Source organism: Temnothorax curvispinosus, unplaced genomic scaffold, assembly GCF_003070985.1.
Source record: "Temnothorax curvispinosus isolate PA1 unplaced genomic scaffold, ASM307098v1 QBEX01002040.1, whole genome shotgun sequence".
Taxonomy (NCBI): Eukaryota; Metazoa; Arthropoda; class Insecta; order Hymenoptera; family Formicidae; genus Temnothorax; species Temnothorax curvispinosus.
Genome location: NW_020211820.1, coordinates 8,411 through 26,454, shown reverse-complemented (window position 1 = coordinate 26,454; position 18,044 = coordinate 8,411). Strand labels below are relative to the sequence as shown.

At 36.1% G+C, this 18,044-nt stretch overlaps 1 protein-coding gene across 1 annotated transcript; it reads left to right on the top strand.

Annotated features, from left to right (window-relative positions):
• The first annotated feature begins 10,524 nt into the window (after window positions 1–10,524).
• Window positions 10,525–17,839, top strand: LOC112468794 (homeobox protein MSX-2-like). The gene is made up of 3 exons (XM_025038145.1): window positions 10,525–10,757; window positions 16,338–16,677; window positions 16,761–17,839. The coding sequence occupies exons 1-3, from the start codon at window positions 10,688–10,690 to the stop codon at window positions 17,026–17,028; spliced, it is 678 nt and encodes a 225-aa protein (XP_024893913.1). The 5' UTR covers window positions 10,525–10,687; the 3' UTR covers window positions 17,029–17,839.
• Window positions 17,840–18,044: the final 205 nt, after the last annotated feature.

The following is an 18,044-nucleotide window of genomic DNA, read 5'->3' as shown; positions in this document are numbered from 1 at the left end:
CTTGAGGAGGCTTATCATTATTCGGTAAATCACTAAAAAAAATTGAATTAAAATTAACAAAATGGCAGCTATTATTAAGAAAAAATTCTAACTTTTTAGTCCTTTTACAATAAAAAAATTAATATCTTAAAATGAAATATTTTTTTACGAGGTTATTCATGGTTTACCTGAGAGCCAAATAAACAAACATTATTGCTTTAAAATTTTAAATCGATATGAAGATTAGTTTCGGAGAAATTACTATAAGAAGTTAAACAATAAAATTTAAAGAAAAATGCATTTAAAATTTAAGTGTGGTTTACCCATCAATTAATGATATACTTTACATCAATTAAATTATGATATACTTACACATCAATTAATGATATTTACATCCATTATGATATACTTACTTACTTTAATTAATGATACTTACTTTATACAAAAGAGTGTTATAGTACTTTCGAAAAATAAAATTTAAACAAATAAAAAATCTGACTCTCCAGTCCCCTTAAGTCCTAGGAGACTTCTTATACGCACTTTTCTCTTATAAATCTTTGCAACTCGAGTCCTAATCAAATATCTTAGATCATATAATTATTGGTGTGTAGGAGTAAAAAAGAGTGTTGTTCTTTCTGAAAATCTAGTCGATGAGGTGGAATATCTGAAGAAAAAGATATAAAGTAAGTTGAAAGTGAGGATAAAAAGAGTAAGTAACCCCTGCTTTTTTATTGACAAATATTTAATTAATAAATGATTTTGTTTACTCTTTTAAATAGAACTTTTGTTATAAATTACTGGAATAATAATTATATCGATTTAGTCAATCTAAAAATTTTGATTAGGACTCGAGTTAAAAGGATTTAAAATAGGAAAGCGCGTATATAGAAGCCTTCTAGGTTTTAATGGGTTAATCTCTGTTAAATGGTTGACTACTGTGATTACGATGATATTAAAGAATCTTTAATAAAGATTGATGTAAGATGACTAACGTCAGTTGATTATTAAATGTAGAGTTGTTTTTTCACTACTTTTGGACATTTATTATTTTATGCAAACGCAACTCTGCCATTTTTCATAGGTATATGTATTTTAACCGGGAAAACCGACAGAAGAGTTACAAGGGTGGCGATTCACGAATATCGCTAGCCAGCCGGCGCTAACTTTTCAATCTCGGTCGAATAATTCGGTGGAAAGCCCGGGTTACTCGGCGGTGACGATCTGGCCTCTTATTGGCTCGCGGGCTTTCGCGCAAACCGTCTCTCTCTCTCTCTCTCTCTCTCTCTCTCTCTCTCTCTCTCTTTTTCTCCCCCCCTTCGTTCCCTCCACTCCTGCATGTTCCTACTCACCATCGTGACGCACCACCCACTGATCCCTCCGGTCCTCGCTGCCACCGTTGCCACTACCGTAGCTACCCTCCTCGCGCACTTAGCCCCGTGGTTAACTTCAATGAGCGGATAACAAGCCGCCCCTCGACTTCGCCCCTGTAATATTCGCTCGTATAAATGGACCCGTGGCTTTGTCAAATCAACTGTCGCTAGTAAACAAGCCACCCTCCGAACTTCGGCGCACTGATACACCACCGTTACCGCATGGGATCCTCGTTCTCCTCGCGCGCCACTGCCTCAGGCTTTCAGCCGCAAGATCTCTCCCTGATAACGTTAGTCTTAATCCATAATGGCAATCGTTATTCTTCGATGATATCAGTTAGATCTAGAGAATCTTGATAAAAGTATTTTTTAGACGCTCCTATAATTAAATATCGTAAAACTTATCGGGAGGATTAATAATATCGATTGTGTACTATCCATTGGTAGTATACTTTATCGTTTTAAAAGAGAGAGAGAGAGAGAGAGAGAGAGAGAGAGAGAGAGAGAGAGAGAGAGAGAGATTGATTGATTGATTGATTGATTGATTAAATTTATTATGCCCGAACATTTGCTAAAGGGCAAAATCAAAATCATAGATACATAGGTAAAAACGCAAGAACTTTGAATGCATTACAATATGCATTACAATATTGGATGCATTACAATGAGCCATTGTAGTGCATCCAACATGCTTAAAACTAAACTAAACTAAACTAAACAAAAGAAAAGAATAAGCATGAACAAGATGTAACTAAGTGTAAATTTGATGACACGAATAAACTCGATTGCACAACTAAAATTGCACCGGTAGACGTATAATATAACCTTAACTAATATAACTACTAATGTATATATAACGCAACTCCTAATGTATATATAACGCGACTACTAATTTGTATAACCAGGTACTTAGTGATACTATTGCATTACGAAAATTGCACTGGCAGGCCACAAAGCAAGCGCTAACCAGATTCAGTAGCGAATAAATGTAAACGGAGGAGGTTTTTGAAGGATGGAAGGGAAGGTGCAGATGTTATGTTGATAGGAAGAGAATGCCAAAAGCGTATCGCAGAAGGACGAAAAGAGTTCCAATACGTTGCAGTTCTACAAAACAGTATGTTAAAAGTCAGAGACGAACCGAGAAGGCGGTCGGATCTCCTAAGCGATGAGTCAGGCGAAGTGAAGAGCTCGCTCAAGTAGGCAGGAGACTGTAAGAACAAGATACGATAAACCTGACAGCCTAGAAAGTACAGTCTCCTATTCTCAACCGAGAGCCAACCCAGTCGACGCCTGTAGGGCGTGACATGTTCATCACGTCTAAGATTAAAAATGTAGCGTACACAGCAGTTTACAAGTCTCTGCAACTTCATATTTAACTCATTGCTCAAACCGTCGTAGACGAGGCAGCAGTAGTCCACGTGAGGTGTAATCAACGTCGTTACTAACTTAATTCTCAATTCGGTGGAAAGAGAGTTTCTGTTAAATTTCAATCTGTATAATGCATAGTGCACTTTCTGCGATACGTGTGAAATGTGCTTTTTCCAGGACAGAGTAGGCGTAAAAATCACCCCTAAGTTAGAGAGAAAGAGAGAGAGAAAGAGAGAGAGAGAGAGAGAGAGAGAGAGAGAGAGAGAGAGAGAGAGAGAGAGAGTCTATCGTCTTCGAAGAGAAATATTTCTCGGATTATTAAATTTTTATTTCCTTTTTATTTATATTATATATTTATAGTTATTTTTGCAGTTTTATAACTATCTGAAATAAAACTTAATAAATTAAGGCATCTCGCTGTGCTTAATGCTGCCGATAACTACATTGACGCGATCTCGCTAGAAGAGAGCGAGATACTTTTCGTTTTCCAAGATTCCATGTGATCCGGTAGCCTGGATATTACCGTAAACGAGCCAATCAAGCACCTTTGTGACGACAATCGTTCCTTTGATTACTCGGCACTTTGCGCGAAAGCAAGAACGTTGGGTAATCGACGTGTTCAACGTCGTCCCGTTTCCCGACACCGAGAGAATGCGTTATGGAAATGTGAGCGCTGAATTTAATGATCCGAACATCATTACGAGTTTCTCATTTCGTCCAGTGTATTTTCTCAAGAATTCGAAAAAAAAGTAATTATAATTAAGATTAATAAACATTTCATAGCCTTTAAAGGTTCAACGAGATGCAACTTTGTGTAATCTCGATGCACAGCGTTATTCAATTTTCTTAAACGCAAATGTAAGGATCGCGCGTTAATTGTATCCAAATGCCGGAATAGAGATTCTCCTTCGCGAAGGAAGTTACCGTTGCGATCACGAAAATCGCGTATTCGCTATGGAAACGCGCTCGCCAAACTCAAAAGTAGCCATGGGGCTAGAGTACGGTTCTACGAGGCACTGAAGAGTCCGCAGTTGTAGGAGGAACAAACAGGAGCGCCTTTCAATCGTAATTGGAACCGCAGGGGCCTGACCATCGTCCGTGTTCAAGCACTCCTTTTCCCATAACCATCATTCTTCGAGAGTGTCTCCTTCTCTCTTAAAAAAATACTCCGTATATAAAATAGTGTCGAATAATATATTATATGTATATCGAACGGTACTCACGAGAAGATAACGCGCTCTAATTGTAAGAAAGTCAACGCGTCGTTATTTGCGAACGTTTAATCACTTTGCATCGTGACTCTATCGTCTTTAATAATATTATTTAATCTCGGATTTTATTTAACAAATATAAGTTAGCAACAGAATAGGAAAAATTACACTATAATATATACGTTAATTAATTTTAAATAAGTACCGAATTAACTTGTGAATCCTGATCGACGCGAGTTGAGCGCGAGTCGCTTTTTTAATCACTCCTTCCTCGCGGTGTTTAAAAAAACAATATTGTCATTTTGAAATCCGAGGGCTTTGTGTTCCTCCATGAAAGCGGAACGGACCGGACGGTGCCGCTTCATACGGAAACTTCACCTCGGCAGTTATATTCACACGCGCGGTCGCACATCAATGGATCTCGCTCGCGCCTGCCGCGATTGTTAACGATTTCGAGATCCTCCACATTGCGACTCGATGGTCGCCGCCCGCCATCCCCCGTTGCCGCTTCTGTTCTAAATCGCTCCGGCATAATTCTCATCGTAGTTCTTTATCTGTATTTACCTATTCATCAAGATAATCCGAAACCATTACTACCATTACTATTATATGAATACGCCAGACATCTCTCGTCACAGAGTGATTTCGTCACTAATGTATTAGAGTGATTGCGATAGTTAGTCCAAAAGAGAGAGTTGTCACTCAAATTTGTGTAAATACGCTCATAAAGTATAGGAGTGAATTTTTTACTCAAATTTTTAGAGCGGCTACTCTACCGGATACGATCTCACTCTAAAGCTATATAATGAATCACGATGCACTAAAGATCGACTGATAAATAATTCTAACAAAGTTTTCCACTTAAAATTGTAAAGTGACATAATTCACTCCTATGGACTATGGACACTGATCTACACTCGAAAAGAGTTCCCTTTCATTCAAATGGAATGCGATTTCATCATATATAGAGCGCAATTTTACTCTTTTTTAGAGTGGCGAATCGCTCTAATTGTAAGTGCACATCAGGCTCAATTTCTACTTTTCGTTACACTTGCATTTCACTCGTTTTGAGTAATATTTCACTCTTCGACTTTTAAAGAGATTTAAGTCTTTAGTCGGTCAAGCGTCGCATTTCGCGCATATCTAGAAAAAAAGAACCAGATAAATTCTGTAAATATAGGTTATTTCGGTATAATTGTACATTTCATAATTTTAAAAATCCTAAAAATGTTTTTCAAAAAAGTATGAAAATTAAAAAATTGCATTAAATAAAAAGGGGAAATATGATAAACGTTTTAAAAAGTTAAACATTTTTAAATCCACCAAGATAATAGAAGATATTTAAATGTGAATATTTAATTAAAAATAAAAAAATTTATGCAAGAAATATGGCGCCGCTAGATCTCAAAATATAATAAGATAATGATAATGATTATATATCAATCAGAGAGTAAATCTCAGCGTAACACGTCATATTAAAATTTATCGAACGTCTAAATACGTCTAATTTACTTATTTGATCGACCCTCGTGCGATCACGGAAGTGATTTCTCACCGATGAAATCCCATTTGTGCAACACAAATGTGTGGAGAAGCGAAATGGGACGGGGGGGGGGTGGATATCCCCCGAGATCTCGAATCCCACGAGGGAGCAAACGTTACAAATTGCCGATAACGATCAGTCAGCGGGAGAGATGATTCGTAGCTAATTCCATACGAACCGCCCCGCGCTCTTATTATCATTAATTTGCCTTCATCCAGGATAGGATAAATGCGATAAACTGTTTCTGTGCGGTACTCCTCTCATACGCACGTATAAAGTTCTTCCATAAAGAAGCATCCTATAAATAACCGTAATTACATATGATGTTTATAAATCATACGATTGTTTAGAAATCGTTTCGAGAGCTATATTTTATCTTCGGCTTAACTTTATTGAATAGCATTCGACGGAAATACAAACACATGGCGATATAAATAATTCGGTAAATGTACAAAGTTTCGAAAAAAATGTACCAAAATTTGAAAAATGGTATATTGTTCCGAAAATTCATAATTTCGAAATATGAAAAATGAGACAATGTCCCAAAAAATTATAGTCTAAAATGAACATATCGAGATAGCGTCGATATTCAATAGAGAGAGTAAATAAAGTATACTCAGGAAAACGCAATCTTAAAATTAATTAAATGAATTTCTTTGTTCCAATTTGCGCAATTCTCTACAAATTTAAATAAAAGCTAGGATTATTTATTATTTCTAATAAACGAAGTAAATATGGAGTAATTTTCTTCATGTAAGTATATATTTCTGTTAAAAAAAGATATTATATAAAAAATACTGGTTTACCTCAAATATTTATTTTTGACAATTATTGGGGACATCTTTCGTGTCCCCCGATCGGTTTGATCGTCACGACGTGATGGCTTAACGGTGATCGACGTTGTTACTCTCGCGCCGACTCGAACTTTGGCAAGCCCTTTGTTTTTCACGGCCTCGACGATCCTTCTGGCATGCATTTATTCCAGCATTTCGCCCTTTTTTCAGCACTCATGAAGAAGCCGTCTGGCCGCTTTGCTGCCCCTTGATCCCGCATTCGTTAAACTTAATGAATTCCGAAACGTGCGCGTCAATCTCGGCTCGTTTCGAAGCCGAAGGGTCTCTCGTTCCTGGTAGCGCGACACCGTCATTGCCGTTGCTATTGAAACGTCGTCGACGTCGCTCGGCGTCAGTTTTTGCATCGGCCACGCAACGTTACGTTAGCATGATACTTTATGCAATGCCACGCGGCGTTATACTCGCCGAAAAATTCAAGGATAGGGCGAGATATGCACTCTGCCGTCGCTGACTCTACCACTTGCATCAAGGTGAGCTCGCGTGAACGATCAGAATTAATTGGTACTTAATTAATGCTAACGTATTGGTCCTGCAGAATTTGCAGCTCGCCAAGTGTGGTAAAGTCAGCAAAATGATAGCGAATTTTTATATTCTTTTCTACGTATATATATCTTATAAGGTTTTACTTAATCTCTTCTTTTAGTAGCAATAATCACAGATCTGAATTATTTAAAGCTAAATAACAAAACTGAATCGAAGCAGAATAAAATGAATAAAGTCTATTCACTTGTCACAGACTATAAACTTGGCGCAAGGTGCAGATGTACATACATTGGATAAATCTCAGATCAAAACTATCATATCATAGGTATCTGCTCTTGGAAATACTCACAAAAGAAGGACACAAAAAGAAGGACTAAATCTTGTCTAAAATACGAAGGTAATTGATCATGAGTATTTTTCTATTAGAGCAAAATTTAAGAGCAATTCTGTTACTTAAAGAAAGAAATTGAAATATAGAAGAAAGGGAATAAACGCATTAAAGAAGGAAACGTTAAACGTCGTGGCGATTGTAACATTCACAAATAAATGAGGTGGGGATAGTTGATTAGTTAAAGAATATTACTGCCACTTTTCTGCTCAGTTCATTCAGAACTATCAACTGATGAGAGCATTGGTAAAGGTTGAAACCGATATTGAGAATATCAGGAAGTCTATACTGCATGAACAAAGAATGAAATTGTACATATTGAAAGAAGAATAAGAAAACTATATAATAAAAAGAAGAAAAAGAAGTTGAATTGAAAGTAATTTTGAGATATGTATTTTGCCAGAAAAATGAATAGTCCCTTAATCTATTTTTTTTTATCATTGTCCTACATTTTCTCAGTGCTTTAATAGCAAAGCTTTCATGATTATATTAATTTTGAGAAAATTTGTGTTAAATTGTTAAACAGGCTTCTAATTTATTAAACGAGTGACTAAATGAGACAAATGTGATTTCCTGTTTCCTCTCTACTTATTTCACTTTGCCTTGAACGAAGAACGAACCTCGAACAACACTCTTTGAAGAAAATTTTCTATCTACCTTCTTTATTATCACATATCATGAAGATGCTAATAGCTTACGACTTTTTCAAATTTTTCTTAACTTCCGTAGCATGGTGGCAAACCCATTAAATTTACTGGCAATTAATCAATTTTGTAAAGATTCTAATTCGCGAAGTCTCACAATAAGACAAATTATTAAAATAAAGACAATAAAGAAATTCTGCCCTCTCTTTTTACAATATCCATATATATGTATACGCCCCGTTTGGTTGAGTAGAAAACGCGCAGCCTTATATACAAGCGCAGTTCTTATTATCTATGGTTTCGATAATGAGGGAGATGGGGTTTTGTTTTCACGTATGTCTTCCACGAAACTCTCGACGTGGCATTCGTTGGGTACTTGCAAACCGCACGTAGCTTTATCTCCCGTACTTGGCGACGCCGCTGTATGCCGCTGAATTCATCTCGGATAATTTTGCGATGCGGCGTCGAAACGTACACAGACTTACGCGGCCCCACAGACATTGGCAAATACTTAAAAAAGGTAAGCGCAGCGAAGAGAGAAACGACGACGAGAGGCTGGCTTGGATGCGAGGAGTACAGAATCCAGAGCGATTGCATGTGTGATACACGTACGTATTTACGCTTGCAAACTTCTGCTTTCGGCGAACCGGCAAAATGAGGCATGGGAGAAAAGAGGGAAAGGAATTTGCAAACTGTAAAGGACGCGATACACGTTATACACGCTGTGTTATCCCCTAGGACGCGAAACTAATTTCGCCGTAATGCGAAAATCCCTAATTTTAAATCTTCGACCGTTGCATTCCACGCCTAAAATATCTTTCTTCATTTTTATTAAATAAAAAAAATTACGGTTTCGTGTAAGATAGGGATTCCGGTTGAATCCGGTTTCCGTGAAGTTTTATCTAGCCCGCTAAGAAATTTCTACATTAAATATAACTATTTTCACATCCAATAACTGTGTAATTATTGTTACAAAAATTAATTTAAACGCAAATTAAAACATAACTATTCGAAGAGGGCATAATTAAGATGCATATAATTAAATTTTTGTGTGCGAAAATATTTTGAAGACTACAAGATCAACTTATTTTTTTAAATTAGAATACAATAACTTTTTATAGTGGAATTGTAGCAAACTTTACGCTGACAACAGTTAACTGATTGATTGAGCGTGCAAATGTTAGTGGAAAGGAAAAAAATTAAAAATATAAAAAATCCCTTTTTTACAAAATATATTTAAAACAATATTCATTTTTCATGTCCCGCTCACAATTACTTTAATAGCAAAAAATACATTAAACAGAAAATTTCCAAACCGATGAATGGAACAAGATAGTCTCGTCCAGATTTTTCCAGCACAATCGCTTGACTTAACTCCAATAGACTTCTTTTTATGGAGACATCTAAAAAATGTAGTTTATAAGAAGATTCCAACTAAAGTCGAAAACATGAAATAGAGGATCACAGCTGCATGTGCTGTAGTATCTTCGAATACATTGGCAGCAGTATGTCGATCATTGGTACATCATATTCAGAAGTATCATGATGAGTTTTGGTTCATCGGTTCGGTCGACGCTGCGTCGAACTTTTATAATATATAAAAGAATTTTTAAACAAAGATATTTTGCTTCTATTCTCCAAAAATAAAACTTATCCAGCCCCCGGTCATTACAAAGATTTTAATATGGCTCTCCTTAATAGGAAAGGTTTTCAACCTCTATTGTAAGATAATATTTTTCTTCGTGTATCCCTTTCAATTTTAAAATTCGTTATATGTTATTATATCGGTAACAAAATATCTCACATGTAAATATTCCTTCATCTTCCGTGCATATCATATTCCGCGAAGGATAGGACGGTAAAAGATTTTTCATAGCTCATATTAATATTGAATAATGCTGGTTTCTACGAACATTTTCAGAATTTATTATGTCTCGCTCCAGAGCCGCATCTTCTTGGAGCTTTTCGTAATGAAGCCAACAAGCGCGAGCAACGAGACGACCGAGCCCGACAACAGCGGAAACTCAGCAAGCATCCGCCTTTCAAGCACTGAAATCATAGAAACCAGCTATACATTGTACGCTCGCAGAAAAGTTTTACATTCAATTTATTCCTCCCGTTTCGCAGTAATCGCTCGCCAATGACTTCTTCTCCCCATCTGCATCTGCTACCGTCTCTTTTTCCGCATACCTCTCCATCTCACTCTCTAGTTTCCACCGCCCCTTGCACCTTTACCTGGATCCACTTAAATCGAAGCATGCACCGAGTTACCGGATCGCGAGCGTGGGGAGGACCCAACTGTAGAATCTTCCGACCAATAGCAACGCCAGGGTTTCACTTTCTCACCCCCGTGTCCCAGTCTCCGCGAACCAATCGGGTGAAGCGTGCCGGTCTCGTGGTGGAGTGAGAATGGCGCTTCCACCCCCAAAATGGCTGCGAAATTGCGCAGGCATTAGGCAGCCCGTTCAAAATAAACGGGCGGATTAATTCGAGGGGGTCGCGGGAGCGGCGTGGAGGGTACGCGAGCGCGTATCACCTCCTTTCGATTTGCAGACTCTCGGTACGTGTCTCCACCCCCGCGATAGTTGGCGGCGGCGATAAGGATGACGAGAGATGGTACTGGGGTTCGGGGACCAGGTTTCCGGTCAGCCGCAGTGGCCGTCGGTGACGCAGAATGACGCCGAGCGTCCGTACGATAGCATGAAAGTCGCGAATTTTTTTGCGGCGCGAGTGTGTTCACACAATTCGTGCTGAATTGTCGCCGATGATTACCGTCGCTTCGTCAGGGAGAATACAATTTCAATAAACAATCGTGAACGTTGCGAGTGCACCGCTTCTTTGACGGTGATGATGCAGGAGCACAAATCTTTCCTGATCAGAGATCTTCTAGGAGATGTATTGGCTGATCGAGTTCAAGGTATCTTCACCACCAAAACACATAGCGCAGCGGACAAAAATCGTATGGAGGATAATCAACGCGAGATAATAGATATTGATGATAACAATAATGTGGTCCTAATGTCGGGATGCATTAATCATTTCCTAATTACAAGAAATGATCAATCTCTTCCGTACAAATCGCAAAAATTACCGCGATTAACTGAACAATTATTACATTGAAACACATAACTATTACATTTTATCTTTCTAAACGTATAAGTTGTTTCCTAAGTAAGTACAAAAATTTGAAGCGGACATTTTTATTTTAGGAAGAAAAGCTCTTATAAACATGCCCTAAACTGCTTTGTTTTCAAAAAACAGGATGTCAAAGTTGTAAAAAAAATATGAAAATTTGGAAAAGGTTTAAAGACATTTTTGGTACATGTCGATTAAGAATTATTTTCCAGTACCGATTTTCCAATACCGAAACATTTATAGAGGCGTGCGTTTTTGACACCCTTTATTTTGAAAACAAAGCAGTTTAGGACATATGTTTATAGAACCTTTTCTTCCTAAAATAAGCCATGGAATATTCCCTTCAATTTTTTTGTACTTATTAGGAAACATCCTGTATAATATGTATATTTATAAGAATATCATAAATTTTCATCATCCCTCGAAGAAAAAACTCGGAAATAAGTACGATTACTCTAATATTGTTGCCATATAATAGATAGAATGGAATAGGTTGGAAATTACAAAAATATTATAGGTAAATAATTCAAGTAAACTTCTATAACAAAAATAAATTGTATTATTATACAATTTTTTTATTCAATCTTTTAGACAAAGGTTAAAACGAAATAGCTTTAACCAAACATAAAACACGTAAAATTATATACTATTTTAATATATACATTAGAAATTTTATATATATATAAATAATTATAAATTTATCCGTCTATGTTTTTTCTTTCTTCTGTATATTTTTTTCCTCTTGTATAATCTCTGTTTGTACACAAGAAAAATAATAATAAGAAGAATTTAAAAATAATTAAAAAGATAAAAATTATAAGCAGTAACCAATAGCATTTAGAATTTTTTTCCGTTATTCTCGGACTCAGAATTTCCATGTGCTTCGGCTTCTTCGTATGCACAGTCATATTACTGATAGTATGATAACAATTATTGATGGTTATATTACTGCCTTGCACATCATTGTTAACCTAACCTCATTATCGGTTTTCATTGTTAAACACATTCTTTTTTCTAATTTTTTCTTGCGTAATATTTTCATTTCCTCAACAATCGTGAGGACATCGACGTATCTTCGATATCACTCATTATCTCAAGTGTCTCAAAACTACAATTATGACCACCTATAATTAAGAAGACAATTTGTACAAGACAATTCAGAAAAATTGACACAATTATTAATTATGTGTATAAATTGCATATTATATACTACACGTAAATTTTATTTTGGGGAAAACTAGGTAAATTTCAGGATTATATTCTGGACCTATCAGGGTATTTAAAACTATAGATTATCCAATCCAGGCCCTATAGTTTTATATTTAATTTGGGAAAAATCTGTCAGTAGCAATCTAGAACCCATGTAGATTTTCCCGACTATTCTTTATCTATAATAGGTAAAATCAAGATAAATTTCTAGGGCGTATTCTGGACCTAGATATTCCAAACTAGATTTTTCTATCCAGGCCCTATACTTAATTTCGGCAAATAGAGACAGATTTCTACCTGGGAAATTTTAAATTTCTTGAATTTCTTAATTTCCAGGAGGTCGATTATGTATCTTGAAATGAGGTGAAAATTACAAAAGTGAGGAAATTTACTAGAGTATCTATGATTTTATTTTGTTGTAATCTGTAATACTAGTAAATCTGTTCACTTTTAATTTTCACTTTGTTTCAATAAGATACATAGTCGATTTTCAGAAAATAAAATACCATCGACGAGTCCGATTATTCTAAAAAAGAAAACAGTTCCCATGCATATGGAATTTTTCGATTTATGTAAAGCTCTGCCAAACGAACGTATCAAACAAAATTTTTTTTTAAATTTTTATGCAGATTTTTATTCTTGTATAAATTTCAAACAAAAAGTTATCTGGTTGTCAATTATAAAATTATTCTAAATTGAAAAAATTAAAATCCAGGAGGAAGGGCATATGTCCTTCCTTGTCCTCACTCATGGGCGCCCATATTAAACATAATTTTTTTTAAGTATACAATCATCACGCAATAAAGCATTTTTTTAAAGCGTATTTTGTCGCAAATTGCATGTTGATATCATTAATAGTTTAGGAAGTATGCAGTTGAAGAAATAGGTTTCGAGAAAAGCACATTTAAAGTTTCAATTCTTGTTATTTATTAAATAACAATAGTATATTGTACAACTAGTGGAAAAAGTGGTCGATTCTGAATGAGTGTGAAGTTAGTCGTACGAGCGAAGCGAGTGCGACCATCACACTCATTTGGGCTCGACCACTCTTCCCACGAGTTGTTCATACTATTTTTCCTAACAAGAGCGTGAAACAGGCCGCTTTTTGCGCTTGTTTTACAATTTCATTTCTCAACTAGTTGAGAAATAGGAGAGAAATGGCTCCATGTTTCAACGCTTACGTCATCATTGCGAAATGGATAGTTTTGCTCACTCAAAACAAGCGCGAAAAGCAGCCCATTTCACGCTCGCGTTAGGAAAAAGTTATTCTTAACTTACTTTTAGCTATTCGTAGGGGCATATAATAAGATTTCTGTAATAAGTACAACTTTCTCGTGCCCAAAAAATCTTCTGCATAGCTGCCTGAAGCTATAGCGTGTTGCACCTAGCCATCGGCATCATGAATGTGGTGTGCATCTAATTTCTCACACACTATTAAATTCGTGGTATCAAATTATACACAATATGAATCATTTTTAACCATAGGTCGTCACTGCTCCTACTCACCATGTCGTTAATTTAACTAAAACAATGTTAATTTAACTAAATCAAAATAGAGCTAAAATAATACTGTTTTGTGTTAAAATGGTAAATTTTGACATGCATGGTAGTTAAAAATAACAAAATGTTATTTAAGCCAAAGTATTGGTTTAAATTTAATAATATTTAATAGTGCAATGCCAATATTTATATAAATTATCTCCATTATTTATATTCATAATCTTTAAAATCTGTAGTAAACCTGTGCGATTGTCATTAAATATAATTGTAACAAAATATAGCGTAAAAAAATATGTGTGTGTGTGTGTGTGTATAAAATTGCAGCAAGGCAAGCTGCAATTTTTTACAATTGCTGGTATCGCTCAATCCTCGGAATAACTATCTTCTATACAATAACATTGAGGCTTTCATTATTATTTTTATTTAAATCGCTTAAAACATTATTTCAGTATAAATCTTTGTTGCTTAATTTTACATAAATTAACTTAATTGTATATAAAAAAAAATGTTTATAAAGTTTTTTTACATAGACGCTGTGCTCTGTTCGACAAGCGAAAAAAGACTGAACATTCAAATTTTTCTAGCGCTTTCGGTATAACCGTTTTTGTACTTTTACTAAAAAAAACTTTAGGACGTGTTATAAGAATACAATAAAAAAAATATTTCTCGCAATAATTATTATTAATAAATGCATCAAGACACGTTGGTAACTCGCTTTGAACATAACCTGATAAAACATTTTCCATATAAATATACATAAAATATATGAAATATGTCCATATATGGTTTCTATCTTTTATATTATTTCTGTTTGTACATATAGGAAAAATAAGAAAGAAGTTTAAAACTAATTAAAAGGATAATTTTTGCATAATTGTTTCTTTTATAAAAAGTAAAGTTTGGAGAAATGAGAAAAAATTAGCCATATATATAATATATAAATGTAATAATCGTGTATATAAAATATGATTATATATGACTATCGTGAGACAGGTTAGTTTTACCCTACTGATGACCAGTCATTGCGATAGTAATCCTGCTCAGTACGAGAGGAACCGCAGGTTCGGAAATTTGGTTCACGCACTCGGTCGAGCGGCCGGTGGTGCGAAGCTACCATCCGTGGGATTATGCCTGAACGCCTCTAAGGCCGTATCCTCTCTAGTCAAAGGTGGCAATGATATCTCTAGAAAGTCTCGTGAGTCGCATAAGGCTCAAAACAATGTGACACACTTACTAGGCGGCCGGTCTCTCGCGGGCCGGTCGTCGCACGAGCCCGGTTTGCCGTACGGCGCCTCTGAAATCAATTTTCAGCAAAATCTATTTTTCAATTTTTACCCCCTTTTTTGATTGCGTATTTTCCGATACTCTACTACGATCATATTCTCCACAACTTCTTAATAAAAATATTATTAACTCTTACAGGTCTTTGGAAACGTTTCAACTGCTACAAAATTTTATCAAAAATAAGGGTATTCCATTTAAAAAATTGAAGGTGACTTTTACGTGACATTGAAAAATAGATTTTGCCGAAAATTGATTTCACGATTATTTGTTGCTTTCCATATAACAGTTGTCTGAAACATTTTCATCTAAAATTAAAAAAAAAAAATAAAAATTTTGGGGAATAATTGTTTAAAATGGATACCCTGTATAAACAGAGATTATACAAGCAAAAGAAAACATATATGGACAATATTTTATACATATTTATGTATAATTTTACATAAAAAATCTTTTATTACAAACTTCGTTAATTTTTTTAATTTTGACGTGAACCTCATCAAAACAATTTTAAAAGTACATATTATGTGTTAAAATAAAAAAAGATCGATTTTTATCCTTTTATACTAGTTTAACCTCTTAATTTCGCGAGGCGATAATTATTATTTTTTCCACGCAAACATTTCCGAACACGTGACAGATCGTCAAAATTCTCGTTAGAAAATGGATCCCGTGGTGCGAGTCTATTATTTAAATGCGGACGCACAGCCACCGGGGGTGACGAACCCTCTTGGAGGTGGTACCCCATTAAGAACAATTCTACAGATGGTTCGAGGTGCCGAAAGATTCGTTAGGGCTCGTTAGTCTCGGGGTTTTCATCGAAGGTTATTACCCCCTAGTGCGCCGTTACAAATCTATTGGCTAATTCTCAGAGGGTGTAGCAGGTTTCGGTAATTGAGATAGTTTGCTCTCTAACCGAGATCGATCAATATCGATTGAGGTTTGCTGGATTATTATTTCGGTAATAGACTTTGCCCGACCAACCAAATCCATCGATTGGATCAGCCAGAAAATTATAGTTATTAATATATAACAAAGAAACGCGTTGTCTCCTAGGATGTTTCTCTATAAATATGTATATAGTTAACGCAGTCAATAACATCCATACAGATAAAAATATATTTTATTTTTTTATATAAATAATCCAGTAACTTGAAATCCTGTCTTACGTTGAATTAACGGAAGAAAATAAAAATTAGTGATACAAAATTGGAGATTTCAAAATGTATAATTTATCTCGTACTACAACTTGAATTATTGCAAAGAACGTTAAAAAATATATTCTGTCGGATCAGTTAATGTCTAATAAATTATTATCTAATCATCGGGAAATTATTCCCAAGAATATAAGTCTCACAAAAACATGTTGCAGAGGACTCGGAGGATGATTCGGCGGTCCATTCGGATTCCGAGGACACCATCGATCCTGGCAGCAGCCCCTGCACGCGTCTAGGAAGTCCACCACCGGCGCTCTCGCCGTCGCCCGGTCCGGCAACTACGTCTGGAAAATCTTGCGGAGTGATCGCTAACAATGCACCGCCGACCGGTAGGAAACCACGGAGACGACGAACCGCATTCACTCACGCTCAGCTGGCTTACCTCGAGAGGAAGTTCCGTTGTCAGAAATATCTCAGCGTGGCGGACCGCAGCGACGTCGCCGACGCTCTATCGCTCTCGGAGACTCAAGTGAAGACTTGGTATCAAAACCGAAGGTAGAGGAAAATTTATCGTAGGACAGAGAATAAGATCAGCAGAGGTAAGAGGGACAGCTTTGCACACCACAATTTCGTTGCAGGACGAAATGGAAGCGGCAGAATCAGCTGCGATTGGAACAGCTGCGTCATCAAGCTACCGTCGAGAAAGACCTTTTGGTACGCAGTGTGGGCCTCCATCACGGTAGCATAGACGCTTATTGTTCGCCGTACAATTCGCAATCGCAGACCAGCCATCCGCCACCACCGCCACCGCCGCCAGCACCATCCACCGCTTCCACGGCGGCGTTTCTTTCAACGGCGGCCGCGCTCTTCCGAAATGTCACCTACGTCCACGGCTGTCCCCTCTAACACGTGTAATCTCGAAGGTCTCGAGATTGTTTCCAGAAGATCGAGAAATTTAACTCGGAGCTCCGAAGAAACATTTCGACGAACTACTTGTGCTGTGAGTGTTAACATAGTGTTTCAAAACTCTTCGATTCATTCTTCATTATTTCGGAGTTTCTCAAAGGACGAAGGGTAACCTGATTTTGGCTGCGCTGATAGAACCTTTCTTATGCATGTTTTCTTATATTTTATAATGTACTGAATCATTACCAAACGTTTATTTCAAGCTGATATGATGGGAAAATATAGGATGGGAAATCACATTCAAAGTAGCAGATTTGTAAAAATCTGAATAAAAACTCAAAATTATATAACTTTTTTTTACCCTTCCTTCCTCCTCCTCCTACTACACCCCAACCCCTCTACTCTTACTTAACTTAATATCACTCATTCCAATATTAAAAAACTAGCTCAATCTATCACTCAACCTAACTTAACCTAACATAACCAAATTTACCCAAAATTGCCCCAAACTAATCCATTCCCCACTTCATTTTTTTTCGTGTCCTTTCGTTTCCCTTCGCCTTCACCCTCTTTCTCTCTCTCTCCTTTTTTCTCACACACACATTTTCCCTCACTACATATATATTTATTCAAAGTGTACAAATTCGTGCGAAAATATGTCTCTCTGGAAATAATTAAAATGTATATCTTACATACATTTTTAAAAAGAATAACTCGGGGGAAAAATAGATTTGGTCTTTGTTTGATTAATAATTAAATGTGTAATAATTCGACATCGGAAAATAATTGAGTTATCCACCCCGCATACATTTTCGAGATATACGAAGAAAAATGAATTTAAGATATTTAAGAAAAAAGATTGCTTTTTATTTTCTAAAACTTAGACTGACATAGACTAAGGTGCTGATTATGACGCAGAGAAAAGTTTTTGTTTGAGAAAAATTTTTACAAATTTGTTACTTTAAATGCAGTTTTCGCTATTTTTCCATCATATCAGCTTGAAATAAACGGTTTAA

What these genes read in the sequence shown, in the direction of transcription:
- LOC112468794 (XM_025038145.1), top strand. Translation starts at nt 10,688, where the DNA reads ATGATGCAGGAGCACAAATCTTTCCTGATCAGAGATCTTCTAGGAGAT. An exon ending in ATTGGCTGATCGAGTTCAAG is followed by an intron (nt 10,758 to 16,337) that starts GTATCTTCACCA and finishes AACATGTTGCAG; the next exon opens with AGGACTCGGAGGATGATTCG. An exon ending in ACTTGGTATCAAAACCGAAG is followed by an intron (nt 16,678 to 16,760) that starts GTAGAGGAAAAT and finishes ATTTCGTTGCAG; the next exon opens with GACGAAATGGAAGCGGCAGA.